Source organism: Giraffa tippelskirchi, chromosome 2 (genome assembly GCF_054371585.1).
Source record: "Giraffa tippelskirchi isolate mGirTip1 chromosome 2, T2T-mGirTip1v1.2.pri, whole genome shotgun sequence".
Taxonomy (NCBI): domain Eukaryota; kingdom Metazoa; phylum Chordata; class Mammalia; order Artiodactyla; family Giraffidae; genus Giraffa; species Giraffa tippelskirchi.
The window spans coordinates 190,684,036-190,701,074 of record NC_137276.1 but is presented as its reverse complement, the minus strand read 5'-3'; the positions used below and the strand labels follow the sequence as shown (position 1 = coordinate 190,701,074).

At 39.6% G+C, this 17,039-nt stretch overlaps 1 protein-coding gene across 1 annotated transcript in view; it reads right to left on the bottom strand.

Annotated features, from left to right (window-relative positions):
• Positions 1 to 3,974: 3,974 nt before the first annotated feature.
• GABRR3 (gamma-aminobutyric acid type A receptor subunit rho3) overlaps positions 3,975 to 17,039 on the bottom strand; it is a 79,630-nt gene continuing 66,565 nt past the window's right edge. The window contains exons 14-16 of the mRNA XM_081572566.1: positions 14,208 to 14,404; positions 7,054 to 7,245; positions 3,975 to 4,181 (exon numbers count right to left, since the gene is read on the bottom strand). Coding sequence (XP_081428692.1) covers positions 4,137 to 4,181; positions 7,054 to 7,245; positions 14,208 to 14,404 — 434 coding nt within the window. The 3' untranslated portion in view covers positions 3,975 to 4,136. The remainder of the gene's footprint in view (positions 4,182 to 7,053; positions 7,246 to 14,207; positions 14,405 to 17,039) is intronic.

The window sequence follows — 17,039 nt, the reverse complement described above, 5'->3', positions numbered from 1 at the left end:
AGAGTTCATTTTATGGATCAATCACATTTTTAGCTTCCACCCTTGGCCTTTCCTTTGTTTTATTTTTCTCTTCTACATCAAATTCATATTATCTTTACAGGTCACATTAAATTATTAGAGCTTGTTTTCACAAAGCCTTCTCTTTTCTGTCTACCTGAATTGCATATTTATTTAAAAGGTGTTTATCATGATCCAAGCGAGCCTTTCAGCTTGATTCACCATTTAATTTAAATATGACCTCATTCAAGATACATCTAATTAACAAAACATATTTTAAGTTATTTTGGGGTGGTATGATAGCTCTAAAAGTGTATTTAATGAGTGGTGTTAATAACACTTCTTTATTAAAGTGCAAAATGCTTGAAATACCTGCATTAATACTCTCTGAAGAAAAGAAGAAATGAATGTGGATGCAAGAACTTCCTTTCTTCAGATGCCTTGTTCAGCTAGTCTTCTTGGAGCTATTAGAACTTATATGCCACTTTTAAAGGACAGAGGCTTGCATATCAATCTCAGAAAGCCTTATTAGTTCACACTAGGTTTAAAAATATTTGGTAATGACATTATAACTTTATCTACTTTTGACTGCCTAAGGCAAGAAGTGATCAGCTAAGTAGCACAATTTTATAGGAAGCCTTTGAAGCACTCTTGTACAAATAAGTTTCTATATTGATCCTAGTTTTAAAAGTAATAGCTCATCCTTCAAAAAGCCTGATAATAAAACACAGTCCAGTTTTTTCCCTAAAACAAATTAAGTAGCAATATATTGAAAAGAAAATTGGTAATTTTTTCCCAGTGACTGTGAAATCTGTCATCACTTTTGGCTCCATCATTGACCAAAAGCATTACGATTAAGCAGGGGATTTAAGAACACTTGATGATGCTGAACTTTTTCTGAAGCTCCTGTGTTCTTGCAAAGTAGAGCAAAGGTTGAAACCCACCCCCACCATTTTATTTTCTGAGAAATGGCCACCTTGCTTTCATACATTCTGAGTTAACCTCCACCATTCCCTTTCCTCAGTGGATATAACTCTCTTGTTTGTCTCTTGTTTATAGCTCTCTTTGGATTTCTCAGTCCCCTTCCTTTTCTTTGAGATGCTCCTAATTATGAACATCCTTCCTATTGCAATAGCCTGAAAAAAACCATCTCCTTAATTATTCCATGTATTTTGTCTCTCCTAACTTCTTTACAAGAGGAAAAAAAATATTCAAGTTCGTTATCAAATCCAGGGAAGTCAAATAGCAATTGGAAAGTGATAGGACTTTGAGGAGACGGGAATATCAGACCATCATACCTGCCTCCTGAGAAACCTGTATTCAGGACAAGAAGCAACAGTTAGAACTGGACATGGAACGATGGACTGGTTCCAAATTGGGAAAGGAGTACATGAAGGCTTGTCACCCTGCTTGTTTAGCTTATATGCAGAGTACATCATACAAAATGCTGGGCTGGATGACTCGCAAGCGGGAATCAAGATTGCTGGGAGAAAAACCTCAGATATATATATGCAGATCTGAGTGAAGAGGAAATAAAGAGCCTCTTGATGAAGGTGAAAGAGGAAAATGAAAAAGCTGGCTTAAAACTCAACATTCAAGAAACTAAGATCATGGCATCCAGTCCCATCACTTCATGGCAAATAGATGGGGAAAAGTGGAAACAGCGTCAGATTTCATTTTCTTGGGCTCCCAAATCACTGCAGACAGTGATTGCAGTCATGAAATTAAAAGACACTTGATACTTGGAAGAAAAACTATGACAAACCTAGACAGCATTTAAAAAGCAAAGACCACTTTGCCAACAAAGGTCCACGTGGTCAAAGCTATGATTTTTCCAGTAGTCATGTATGGATGTGAGAGCTGGACCATAAAGAAGGCTGAGTGCCAAAAATTGATGCTTTTGAACTGTGGTGCTGGAGAAGACTTGAGAATCCCTTGGACAGCAAGGATATCAAACCAATCAATTCTAAAAGAAATCAACTCTAAATATGCATTGGAAGGACTGATGCTGAAGCTGAAACTCCAATACTTTGGCCACCTGATGCAAAGAGCCACCTCACTGGAAAAGACCCTGATGCTGGGAAAGATGGAGGGCAAAAGGAGAGAGAAGGGGGCAACAGAGGATGAGATGGTTGGATGGCATCACTGACTCAATGGACATGAGTCTGAGCAAACTCAGGGAGATAGGACAGGGAAGCCAGGCACGCTGCAGTTCAAAAGAGTCGGACACAGTTTAGCGAGTGAACAACAACAGGACTTTGAAATTAGGCAGGACTTTACAGTTTGATTTAGTGTTTTAAAACAATGTTTACAAGGAGAGAGTGGGTGGCTCCATCACAAGTGAGGTAGTTGGGAATGTAACTGACTATTTTGCCTAAGTTCCTGCCAGGAAATAACAGGAGCGCCAGGTATAGAATTTTAGTTGAAATAGCAATTTCCTTACTACCTCTTTCTCTTGCTTCTTTGAGGCTGTTACTTAATCTCATTGAAATTTTGACCTTCAGCATAAAACAGAATTAGATATAACTATTTTCCTCATTAATCTTCATGTAAAAAAGGTATATGTGCATTTATGTGTGTGTTTATGTGTGTGATTTGAACAGGCTTATGAGTGGCACAAAACAAAACGAGAAACCTCATTCATGAAAACTCACCAGCTTGCAAGGATTAAGACAATGTACCATAAACTATGATTTTGTAGCAACTCATAGGCAACTATTTGTAATCTCCATTGTTTTTCTACTTACAAAGATGGTTTGTGGCAGCGATAAAATCATGGAAGGAAGCCAGATTCCAACAAATTGGACTGCTTTAATGTAAGTATTTTATACAATACTGAAACTTCTTTTATATATAGGAAATGTCAGGGGATATATATTCATATATAAGGGCTCTGCTTTGGGGGAAAAAATGAACTAAAAATAAAAAGTTCCTTCAGTGACAGTAATCTATACCCAAGAGCTTCCAGATAGATAGGTGAGTCTGACATGGCAGATTCTAATAGCAAACAGGGATTCTACAAAGAGAACAAATGCTGAAACTTGGATATGGCTAGAAACTTCATTTGTCTCTAAAATAACGTCACTTATAAATGTTTTTTATGTTGCTAATTGCAGCCCATTATAATAGCATACAGTGGAAAATAAAGCAAATGCCCCATAGGAGATGGGTTAAGTAAACAGTGGTACACTCATTCAGTGAATTGTTCTGTGCGTATAAAGATTAGTTTGGCTGGTGGGGAGTGGGGGAGGGGGAAGAATGGCATAGCTGTCAATGAAAAAAAATCAAAAAAATTGAAAAAAATGTTGCTTATGATCCAAGGAAGAAAACCTGTCTAAAAACAGCACAGTTTAGACACATTTTCAAACAGAATGTATGTTTAATAAGTCAGGGAGTAGCCCTCTTCGGTTACTATATCCCCAAAAGTGTTTGGTATGAGGTAAGTGAGTGAAAGTCACTCAGTCGTGTCCAACTCTTTGAGACCCCATGGACTATACAGTCCATGGAATTCTCCAGGGCATAATACTGGAGTGGGTAGCCTTTCTCTTCTCCAGGGGATCTTCCCAGCCCAGGGATCGAACCCACGTCTCCCACATTGCAGGCGGATTCTTTACCAGCTGAGCCACAAGGGAAGCCCATGACATCAAAATGATTTTGTTAGAAATATACAATGTTATGCATAGAAAAACTCTAAGAATATTCATTAAAATGAAAACTGTTTAGTGGATTTTGTTTGATGATTGTTGTTTTTAATTTTTATAATAAAATTATATTTCTTTTGTAATCAGAAAAAAAAACGATAAAGTTAAAATATATCTGCTCCTAGGTTTTTTAGCACAATCCTTATAAAATAGCCTGTTTCTATATTTAGTCAGTTTATAGAGCTGGCTGGATTTTTCTTAAGCTTGGAAAGCAACTTATTTTCTGAAATCCTCCTATTTTATCCAAGCTTATCCCTCAGTGAACAATCACACACAGTCTGTTCCAGAACTGTAATCAGTAAATGAAGTGAAAATCACAATGAGGTAACCATTATATGCTGTCTGTCACTCACAGATTTCCCAGGTAAGTGTGACTTCATTCTTCATGAAATAAGAACCAAACCCAGAAACCTTGTTGCTCCCCAGCAGAAATGAAGCTCACAGGAACAGCTCTGTCCTCACTGTTATCAAGCAGTCACTGATCTGAAAAGAAAATGAGCTAAAATCCTAGCAGCTTACTCTGAATGCTCTAATAATTCTCTTGAGCAGCAAATATGTTTTAGACATTTATTACTGAAGATAAAATGTCTGTGTTTCTAGACATTAACAAAAGTTACGTTTGGTTGGCCAACAGTTGTGCATTAATGGTCCTCAAGAGGATTGCCGATTGTAAGTGAGGTGTGATAGAGACTCATTTTTCTAGTCTAGATTGCCAAATGTATTCAATGATGCATTTGATTTTAAATTGTGAAATGAATATGCCCAAGGGAAGCATTAGATGTCCTGAATGTTACAGTTCAAATAGAAGAAAGGAGGCAATATCTGAAAAACCAGAGAGTCAGAAGAAAGGAACTGTGTAGATCTGCTTTGTTCATTTGTAGATTTGTCTCTCTCTCTCTTTTTTTTTTTTTGCATCAATTATATACAGAGTATATTAGAAGCAGAAATGTTAATCCAACTATAGTATTTTGCTTAAATAATAGCTACAAATTCTCAAAGATCCACTTAGGATATTAATCTGTTTTACATTTTGAAAATATAATCCTAGAAAATATTATCCCTTTTAGCTGCTACTGCCACTAAACTGCTTCAGTCGTGTCCAAATCTGTGCGACCCCATAGACCGCAGCCCACCAGGCTCCGCCATCCCTGGGATTCTCCAGGCAGGAATACTGGAGTGGGTTGCCATTTCCTTCTCCAGTGCATGAAAGGGAAAAGTGAAAGTGAAGTCGCTCAGTCGTGTCCGACTCTTAGTGACCCCATGGAGTAGCCTACCAGGCTCCCCAGTCCATGTGATTTTCCAGGCAAGAGTACTGGAGTGGAGTGCCATTGCCTTCTCCTATCCCTTTTAAGTCACGCTTAAAAACTATTTAATAAATAGTTTTAAATTTTATTTATGGTCTATCTACAATCAAATAGAGAAAGTTTTAAAATAAATTAAATTAGCTCAACTTTGGACAGTTTCCTAGAAAAATATAATGCTTAGAAAGTTTTGAAAGAATCGGAGAGTTTTATTAAGAAAATAGGATGAAATATCCCCAAATTAGCCTGCCCATGAGGGAAATCATAATAAAGAAAGAATTTGCCTTTTGCACCCAAGAGGAAAATAAGCTTTTAGAACTTTATGTCATTAACAATAGAGAACCAAAACCAATGTTATTGGTAAACAAGTAGGACATTATTTGTCTCTTCACCTGGCATGAAATAATTCAAATAATTTTAGTTCACTTTATGGTAAAAATAAATGGCAAGACACCTGAAAGTAATACACTGTTTATTTCCCTTAATTCAATCCCAGAAATCAAAATAGGATGAGAAATACTTCATATTTCCTATCAAGAGCTTATCTCTAAATGGAATCTTTTTCACAAATACTCAACATGAAAACATGCACACTCTCAATCTACAAAATGAATGCTGATCATTGGGGGTTTTTTCTACTTACCAAACATTTATTTAATACCCACCTGACCCTATTTACTTAGTTCAACCAAAGTTACTAAAGATTGCTATGGGATACACAAATTTCATTCAGTGTTTTCCACTCAACCCCATGTCTGGAAGTATCTTTAATTTTTTATAAATTAAGAGCCCACATCCCATTGTGGATGTTCTTTTCCTTCTTTTGGCATCCCCTTTACAGAACTTCGCTAGCACAGTACATATACCTTTACTTTAACATCCATTACATTTATTATTTATTATAGCTGCCATTTCACTGTTCCTACTATGCTGTGCACTGACTGATGGCAGGAATGTCATTTTGTATTCATTCTTTTAGTATATATAACACCTAATAAAGTACCCAGTACATGCAGGAGGTCAATAAACATTTGGTAAACAAAGGTAACTAATTAAATACTTCCAAAAAGGTATGAAAGCTATAACTACAAGATGCTATTATTGAAAATTAATGTATAATATCAACTTAATATTAGGATGAGAAGACTGACGTTTAGATTTTTTGTCCTGCTTGGTGTCAATAATGCATGAAACAATAGTAAAATAGGATAAAAGACTTGATTGGAGACGGAAGAAGGAAGCCCTTCACGAGGATCTCAGCTGTGTGAGAGTCCATGGTGCCACCTTGATGCTAATATTCCTCCTCAGAAGGATCCAATACTGTCAGGGAATCTGACAGCTGTCTAGCACTAAGGAACAGAGTCGCCCTGAATTATTGGAATTGAAAAGTTTTTACTGAAAGTGAAAAGTCAGTCGTGTCTGACTCTTTGCAACCCCATGAACTGTAGCTTACCATGCTCCTCCGTCCATGGGATTTTCCAAGCAAGAGTACTGGAGTGGGTTGCCATTTCCTTCTCCAGAGGATCTTCCTGTCCCAAGGATTGAACCTGGGTCTCCCGCATTGTAGGCAGACGCTTTACCATCTGAGCCACCATGGGCATAGTCCAGCTTAATTTTTCACTCAAATGCAGATAATTTACATTTAGAAAGCAAGGAGAGTCCAGATAAAGTAGGTACAAAGCCCTTTCCTATGGAAATTGGTTTTCCATACTATGCATGCCTGTAATCTTTACTGATAGAGCCAAATTCTTGTAAGACCTTAAACTCTTTCCTTGATGTAAATCAGTCAACGTTCACATTTTCTTTAGGACAGGACAGGTGATTGGCTGACTCCAGTTTAGTCTGGTACCATCCAACTTATAGTTAAGAGTTGTTGGTGGTTTTTGTTGTTGTTTTAAACATAATCTGACTCCAAACAAATTTTATCAATTGGTATTTCCTCTTCAAATGTAAATACTCCAGTAGAACAAATTAAACATAATGTACACAGTGGGAAATAAAATCCTTGAATAGGTGTCAATGACATGGTTGTTCTCCAGAATGATTCTACCAACCTGCCCTCCTAGGGATTTTCTCCTCTTTATCCGAGGCGAATCTGCACTGAGGTTGCCTATGCATCTTCCTTGCAAGGCATCCTCTTCTGAGTGTAGAGAAAAGGAAGTCTGGTCCATGTCAGTCTTACTGTCATGGTAACAACCATCGAAGGCCATGGCTTGAGTTGTCTCAATACTGTACATTCTAGAAATCTAACAAAAAGACTTTGTTAGTAAATCATGAATATGGTTTTAGGAGAAGGAATTACAGTCAAAATCTAAACAATCAGATTTTTAAAACAGTTTTAATCAATACCAAGAATGCTTTTGGAGAAGGCAATGGCACCCCACTCCAGTACTCCTGCCTGGAAAATCCCATGGACAGAGGAGCCTGGTAGGCTGCAGTCCATGGGGTCTCGAAGAGCCGGACACGACTGAGCGACTTCACTTTCACTTTTCACTTTCATACATTGGAGAAGGAAATGGCAACCCACTCCAGTGTTCTTGCCTGGAAAATCCCAGGGACGGGGGAGCCTGGTGGGCTGCCGTCTATGGCGTCACACAGAGTCGGACACAACTGAAGCTACTTAGCAGCAGCAGCAGCAAGAATGCTTTGCTTATTTTAAAGAGTAAAATTCTAGTTTTGCTTCTGCTGTCTGATTAAAAGTCATTTTCATCATAAATGGAAAACATCATCTTAGACATTCATTTTTAATATGGATTTAAGGAGCGAGCATTATACAAATATTTGAGCATTATACAAATAAATGTACCACAACTATAATTGAAAATGTTTTCTAATTTAGTCCTGGCCTGATACACTGTACGGAGAAGGCAATGGCACCCCACTCCAGTACTCTTGCCTGGAAAATTCCATGGACAAAGCCTGGTAGGCTACAGTCCATGGGGTCACTAAGAGTCGGACATGACTGAGCAACTTCATTTTCACTTTTCCCTTTCATGCACTGGAGAAGGAAATGGCAACCCACTCCAGTATTCCTGCCTGGAGAATCCCAGGGATGGCGGAGCCTGGTGGGCTGCAGTCTATGGAGTCGCATAGAGTCGGACACGACTGAGGTGACTTAGCAGCAGCCTCAGTAGCAGATACACTGTAACACTCAATGTTTGTTTCTCCAAGAGGGAACATTGTTTCAGCTGTTCCTTTCTGTTTCTGAGTAGTGTGAATTGTTTGCTCTAAGTTTGTGAATTGAAATGGAATATGATGTATCAACTAAATGGACTTGTTTTTCAATGTAGTTTTCCTTTTTAGAAAAAACATAGCAGTATGCTTAATCAGTGGTTTTTTTGTTTGTTTGTTTGTTTTGTCCCCAAACAGAATAATAGCATCTGCTGCTGCTGCTGCTGCTGCTGCTGCTGCTAGGTCACTTCAGTCGTGTCCGACCCTGTGCAACCCCATAGACGGCAGCTCACCAGGCTCCCCCGTCCATGGGATTCTCCAGGCAAGAACACTGGAGTGGGTTGCCATTTCCTTCTCCAATGTATGAAAGTGAAAAGTGAAAGTGAAGTCGCTCAGTCGTGTCCAACTCTTAGCGCCCCCATGGACTGCAGCCCACCAGGCTCTTCTGTCCATGGGATTTTCCAGGCAAGAATACTGGAGTGGGTTGCCATTGCCTTCTCCTATAATAGCATCTGGTGATCCATTTATGCTTGAATTTGGGATGGAGGTAGCCAATGATTTTACCTGCTCTTTTAAAATGCAAATTGGTCAAGCCTTCCCACTTTTGTTGAAAAGTACCTTTAAATGTTATTAACACAGCTCAATTAAACAACTTGAAATTGGCTTTTTTTTTTTTGAGGAGTGAATTATCACTGCTTTCTGGCTCCACTGCTTGACTGAATGTAAGTACCATGTTTCTTGAAGGTTTTATTCTGAGGGAGATAGTGGTTCTCCCTGATACAGAGGCTTCCCTGGTGGCTCAGATGGTAAAACGTCTGCCTGCAATTCGGGAGACCCAGGTTCAATTCATGGGTCAGGAAGATCCCCTGGAGAAGGAAATGGCAACCCACTCCAGTACTTTTGCCTGGAAAATCCCATGGATCGAGGAGCCTGTAGGCTACAGTCCATGGGGTCACAAAGAATCGGACAGCGACTTCACTTTTTCTTTTCTGGTACAGAGCAGGGTCCCAGAAGCAGCTGTGACTAATTGTTTTCTGAGAAAACAATATCTCTTCTTGATCTATAGGGAGATTTAAAAATGAACAAATATGGACAGGCTACTGTTGGATGAAAGTACTCAGAAGTCAGATGGGAGGCTGCAGAGTAAATTCTGCCAAAACATGTATTTTGTTTGTACTGACTCAAACGCCTAATACTTTACTGAATTCAAGACACATAGGGACGATTTTGTGCAATCAGTAAACTAACCAGTGAACCATATTCGAGTTGCATTGTCCCTTTTTGTTTTAGTCCCAGAAACTTTCCATAGTAAGATGAAAATGGGTAAAATAAACATGAAATAACATCAAGATTGAATTACTAACCAATAGCCAATGATAACATTAATAATATATTCAACTCTGGATCGGAGGATAGAATAACTGTGTATAGTCCCCTTGGTGGTTTTGCTAGCCACCCAGAACACTGCTGAGTCATCTCACTGAACATCCGCACTTTTATCTTAATAAAAATGTCACTGTGGTGCTATGCTCAGTTGTGTCCAGCTCTTTGTGACCCCATGGACTGTAGCTGCCAGGCGCCTCTGTCCATGGAACTCTTCAGGCAAAAATACTGGAGTGGGTTGTCATTTCCTACTCCAGGGGATCTTCCCAACCCAGGGGTCAGACATGGGTCTCCTGCATTGCAGACAGTTTCTTTACTGTTTGAGTCACCAGGGAAGTCCCAAAAATGTCATTAGCATGTTAAGAAAACATATAGTCCTCCTTGAAAGACAAGGGTACCATTTTCTTTCTCCATTATGATAATTTAGATCTCTAAAACTGATTAAGTCTTATAGTGCACAATTTACCAGCAGGCTGCTAATTTCTACAAGTAGGTAAGTTGGCTGTTTCAACAGAAATAGCTTTTGAACTAGTCTTTATTTTTTTCTCTCCAGCTTACAAATAAGCACACAACTAACGCATATTATATCTAAAGTATAGATTTGACTGTCTTAGACTGAATTCTAAGTCCTAGAATTAGGAAAACATTTGGGTGAAAGAATAAGAAATAAAATATTAATACCTTCCTTTCTCCTTTCTGGGAAAAGGTCAACACTAGGGACAAATTTTCCATGGCCCTTGCTATTCTCCCAGCTCTTGGTGTCTGGGAGCTGGGATGGGGGTTGGTTGGGACAGGTGTGTGATGGTGGTGATGGGGTGATGGTAGGAAATGAGCTTTGCTTGGTGCTAGTGGTGGTTTAGTCACTAAGTTGTGTCTGAACTTGCAACCCCAGGACTGTAACCCACCAGGCTCCTCTTTCTATGAGATTTCCCAGGCAAGAATACTGGAGTGGGTTGCCATTTCCTTCTCCAGGGGATCTTCCTGAACCAGGGATCGAACCCTCATCTCCTGCACTGCAGGCAGATTCTTTCATGGTTTCACAGGGAGGAGCTCTGTAGCCTAACAGTCCTGGTCTTTCCCATCATCCCTCAATCACTCTACCTGAGGGGTTTGGAGGAGGGAACTAGCATGTGTGGCTTAGCCCCTTTGGAGTTACTTTTGGATCTGCATTGGTGTCCAGGTTTGTTCTCTGAAATGAGGTAAAGGAGACTGTCCTTACAGGGAAATCCTGAATCATCAAAATTTGCCCATGACCAAGGAGAGTAAGTACATTGAATATAGGGATGAAATATTAGTGGGACCCCCTGGTGGCTCAGATGGTAAAGCATCTGACTACAATGTGGGAGACCTGGGTTCAATCCCTGGGTTGGGAAGATCTGGAGAAGGAAATGGCAACCCACTCCAGTACTCTTGCCTGGGAAATCCCATGGACAGAGGAGCCTGGTAGGGCTACAGTCCATGTGTTCGCAAAGAGTCGGACACGACTGAGTGCCTTCACTTTCCTTTTTCTTTCCTGGCTTACAGATCTAAGGCACTTTCTCCAAACTACTTTACCAGTAACAAAGGTAAGATCATCACATCTATCTATCTGGCTGCTATATCTCTCTCTCCCTCAAACTGGTTTCCCAACTCAGGTACAGAGAGGAGAGGTATCATCGATTAGCCCCCAAACCTGCAGATATATCTTTATTCCTTGTGTCTCACCATAGGATCCCAGCCCTTTAAAGATCTCTTTAAAGATCTCAAACAGCCTGTTCCCAAAACTGCTACTCCTTCAGAGCATATGCTCTGGGCACTAGTCACAATAAGAATGTAACATTTGTGTAGTGCTATATAGTTTTCAAAAAATTCAGATGCATTTATTATAACATTTGATCTTCACAACAAGGTAATAGAGAAGGAATTCCACCGTTTTGCATATACAGAATGAGACAGTCTGGGATACTGAGCTAGGTTGTTAGGTTTGGCATCACTTCTGACTCCAAATCTGTGCTCTTTCCTTTGTCCCACAAACATATGAAGGGCAAGTAGGACTCTTTTTTGAGATAACTGCACCTTTGAAGGAGGCTTAGTATGGTGGTTTCCAGAGGTTGGGTGGGGGGAAGGGAAATAGGGAGTTGTTTAATGGGTACAGAGTTTCAGTTTTGCAAGGTGAACACTTTCTGGAGATTGGTTGTTTACAACAATGTAAATATTCTTAATACTACCAAATTGTACACTTAAAAACAATTAAGATGGCAAGTTCTATGTTATGTGCATTTTACTACAATTAAAAATAAAAAATATCTTTTAAAGTGAATGATGCTTATTAACTCAAAAGAATCTCTTCTGTAGACAGAAGATTGTGTACAACTTGATCAAGTGAAAAAAATTCAGGTTATGTGAGCACAGGTGTTTTGGTGGGGGTGGTTGGGGGTACGGGTGGGAAGGCGAAGATGTAGGTATTTGGGAGTCAAAGGACTAGATACTGGTGGCCAAAACCAATACAGTGCCTCTTTCTTCACTTAACCACTCCCCACATAAAGACAAAACAAAATTTTAAAAAAGAACAAAATTATTTTCCTCATCACAGTTTTCTCTTTCACTTCACAGCTTACCTAATCATTGCTGTTCACAGTGTGGCTGTGGAGTCTGGGCCATCTTAGAAATTCAGACTCTTAGCTCCCACCCAGACCTACTGAGTGAGAATCTTAACAAATCCCAGGTGAGGTGAGCATTCTGATCACTGCATACTTGTCTACAATCTCCTGATTTTCTCACACCTGCATAGCAGTCACTGTGGGTGTGTATGTGACAGAGACACCTACTTCCATGCTGTAGACAAAAGGAACTAAAGAATCTCTGATGAAGCAAAATCAGCTTCCATTAGGGCTTTGACTCAAAGGATATGAAATTTTAAAAATGAAGTAGCATTATAGGCAATCTGAATTGTGATTACAGGTCTGTTGGCTGTGGATCTTTTGGCAAATCACTTCACTAAAACTCCTCTGTTTCAGTTTAAAAATAGAGATAATAACCTCTCTAAGGCCTACATCATGCAGCCAATATGAGGGTTCAGTTCAAGAAGAGGATATAAAAATGTTCTTTTTAAAAAGGATGAAATACTCTCACTAGAAGTATAAAAAATATTAAATAACGTTTTGGTGTGTATAAATACTCATTTAAGAATTTCTTCTTAAACCAGTGTGAATATATCACATTAAAATTATTGCATATATATATATATACATATATATGAATATATATATATACACAATATATATATACACACACACACATACTTTGGCCATATACAATACTTTGGCCACCTGATGCAAGGAACCAACTCATTGGAAAACATCCTGATGCTGGAAAAGATTGAAGGCAAAAGGAGAAGAGGACAGCAGAGGATGAGATGGTTGTATAGCGTCATCGACTCAATGGACATGAACTTGGGCAAACTCTGGAAGATGGTGAAGGACAGGGAGGTCTGGAGTGCTGCAGTCCATGGGCTTGCAAAGAGTTGGATATGACTTAGCGACTGAACAACAACAACACATATATATGTGTATCAAATTAATTTGTGTGTGTGTATGTATGTACACACACATATTAATTTGATCTGCTAGGTTTCTGAAGTAAAATACCATGTTTCAGTTCTCATAACAACAGGAAATTGGTGCCCCAACCCTTTGTGAATGAAGCAGGTAGAGATCAATCAATCCAGATTGATAAAGCAATGTCACAAGAAATATGTGACAACATTTAGGACCCAGAAGGCACCTTGTTCCCTGTATATGCTGAAGAGAAGAACCTTCCTTTATGCTCTACCACTTACCTGAGTGACAAGAAAAGAAAAAATAAATCCTAGCTTTTGGTGAAGATCTATCATTTACTGGTTGAGAGCACAGCCTTTGGAGTCAGAGAGCTCCAGAAGCATATCCTGATTCCTCTTAAGCTGTGTGACCTTGGTCAAGTACTCCCCAACTGATTCTACTTCACCTCTGTAAAATGAAGGTGATAAAGTACTGACCTCTTTGGGTTACAGTGAGAATTAAGTGATATAATATGTTGGGTGGTTAGCACAAAGCCAACAGATAAGAAACACTCATTAAACGTTAGCTATCTTTATCATTGGGCTTCCCTAGTGGCTCAGATGGTAAAGAATCTGCCTGCAGTGCAGGAGACCCAGTTTAATCTCTGGGTCAGGAAGATCTGGAGAGAGAAAGGCTACCCTCTCCAGAATACTGGAATAGTATTCTTGCCAGGAGAATTCCATGGACAGAGGAGACTAGCAGTTCATGGGGTCACAGAGAGTCAGACCAGGTGAGTGACTAACACACACATACACACCATCGTCATCATCATCTACATGAAAGGATATGATTTGTACATCAACCCCTTCCTTTCAAGGGTTAGAGTCAGTGGAGGGGAGCACACTGCAAGAAATTCCTCATACAGAAAACCTCCTGGCAAAACCTTCCTTGGGGATGCCAAGGAAACCAGCCAGCACAGAGCAGAAAGAATAAAGTTCAAGATTATTTGTCATAAACTTGCATTCTGCCAAGTTACATGAACTTCATACAAGGGTTGCAACACTGCCAGGAGAAGGCGCGGATGAGGATAGCCTTTCTCACATTCCAAAAAGGATCCAGTAGTAAAAGCAAGGCAGTACCTTCCCGGTCTTCTTGAGTCGTTTCCGCTCTTCCACTGTGGTGAGGTAGTTCACGGCTGCGTACTCAATGACCGACAGGAAGACAAAGAGGGAGCTGACCCACAGGTACACGTCCACAGCCTTGATGTAGGACACCTGGGGCATGGAGGCACTCACCCCAGAGAGGATCGTGGACATGGTCAGCACCGTGGTGATTCCTGCCATTCAAGAACAGTGATGAGCTCAGTGACAGCACCATTCAGCTTCAGGTTCCAGGGCCAGAGGACACCAAGGGGGACATTTCCAGGTTGCTATCTGCTGACCACAGGTGTGTGAGGGCCGTGGAATCTCAGCATGTCAACCGAGTACAGCTTGAGCCTAAGCCAGAACCTCTCCTTGGGTTTCTCTTCCTGTGTCTTTTTCTTACCCTCAGCCCCACTGTCCATGATGTTCCCCTTCCCTCCAGCTAAAGTTTCCAGGGTGAGACGTGTCCCTAGGGATTCATGGCTCCCATGCTCAGCTGGGCCTCTTTTAACCATCCCAGAAAAGTAAAAACATATTTGATTTTTAAAAATTCTTCTGAGATTGTCTCTACCATTTTTTTTCAGATCCTGCATATATGCATTAATATATGTTATGTGTTTTTCTCATTCTGACTTCCTTCACTCTGTATGACCACCTCTAGGTCCATCCATGTCTCTGCAAATGACCCAGCTTTGTTCCTTTGTATGGCTGAGTAATATTCTATTATATATATGCAAGCAGAAATAGAGGCACAGACATATATACACTATTGATACTATGAATAAAACAGATAACTAATGAGAAACTACTCCATAGTACAGGGAACTCTACTCAGTGCCCTGTGGTGACCTAAATGGGAAGGAAATCCAAAGAAGTGGGGATATATGTATAACTGATTCACTATACTGTCTAGCAGAAACTAACACAACACTGTAAAGCAACCAGACTCCCATCAATTGTTTTAAATTTTTTAAATTGAAGGATAATTGCTTTACAGTATTGTGTTGGTTTCTACCAAACATCAACATGAATCAGCCATAGAAAAAAAAATTCTTCTGAAAAAGAAATTAATTCTAAAACCATTTCCACCACTATTCCCCATCATTTCACAACTTTTACTGTTAAGAAAGTATCTTCATGTCAATCTTAAATCTTTTGTTTGTCAGGGAGTGCTCTTTAGTAGCATTAAAGATTGCTGTCCCTGTACTTTTCTTTCATATAGAATACTTACAGGCCATTGTCATCACTATCTCTTTGTCCCTTGTTACTGAAACTACAGCTCAGTTGAGACTCAGATTGAAAGTGTGGTGGTGGAGGCTTGGTTCCGAGTAAGTATTTACTAAGCAGCTGCTAAACACCAGTTACTTTTTGCCCCGCTCCTCCTGTTACTCGGTCTCCTATTTTTCCCACTTCTTCCCTACTATTCCCTTCTCACTGCTTTCCCTTTCATTTCCTTTTCTTCTCTTCCTTTCCCTTCTTTAATCCCTGCATTGGGCATCAGAGGTAATGAGATCAAGATTCTCGGGGACAAGGGAGAAAGGAGCGACTGAGATTTCCTTAATAAAAATGACAACTTTAGGGAGAGCGCTTCTGTGTCTACACTAATTTCTCAGAGGGAGGCTGCAAGAGTACTGCCTGGAGAGAAAGCCTAGTATTGTAAATATTCGAAATGTATGCTGGCTGGCGTGGTTTTATTTCTTAACTTCCCACCAGGGAGGTGCAAATGGAATCCTTAATGATTTTTATAAGTTGTGAGGACATTTTAATGTCAGCAGACAGAGTCCCAAACAGCAGGAAGAACACTGTGATTTACTCCTAAAATGTACAGACACAGCAGGTGGACAGCTCTCACCCACACATTCCTACCTTTTCAACAAATTCTATCATTCTGCAAGGTTTTCATCTGAGGGAGGCCCATATCAAAGACAATGACAGTGCTACAGAGCTATTCAATTTCAAATTAAGTTTTTTCCTGTGTATGGTCGAGACCAAAGCAATTTGGCAATCTGACAGTTACTGTTAGAGGGCCCGAAATCTCACCTTCACATGGATTTGAACTCCAGAATAAGAAACCTAAATGCTTCTCCAGCAGTTACCATTACATGCAGGCCACTGACTCATTGAGTCGCAGGTCTCCCCAACAATGGTCATGTCAACAGTCTGCATATTGGTGGATACTGTTAGCATTCCTTGCTACATAAACATGGAGATATGAAATTTTTATTAAGGTACAAGTGTACGTATAGCTGAACCTGAGATTAATAAATAAAACTAGTTTGCCTTTATTGAATGTTTACCCACCACAAACCTAGGTAAATATTAGCCACAAATTGCTGAAAAGAAATATGAGTGGAGAGTGGCTGATTAGCCTGGATTTTGTCAGGAGCAGAATTGAAACCTTCTCTCTGAATATAGAAACCTATGCTTTTTTTCATGCAAACCTGTGGCCTCTCATTCTGAACCTGTAAAGGAAATTTCCTTTTGTTTTTAAGATTATAGACCAGTGTCTATATATGGAGTATCTCTGAGACAAGATGCTATAAAACTGAGTGTAGAATTATGTCAGGAAGCATGAAGGTATTTTGTGCTTTTCAAGAGGCCAGAAGTCTTATTCCATCAGGATTTCACTGGTAAAACTATGAAAATCCTAAAGGAACCATTCCTGTTTAGTCACTTACCTCATTTGTTCAAAAAATTTTAAATGTTTCCTCTTACTGGGTTTTGAAGATACAGAAAATAGAACTTGATTCTTTTTCAGTGACAGTAACATGAGGCTTAGCACAAAATAAGGGTTTAGAAAAACACACAAATACATGCTCTTGTCATGTA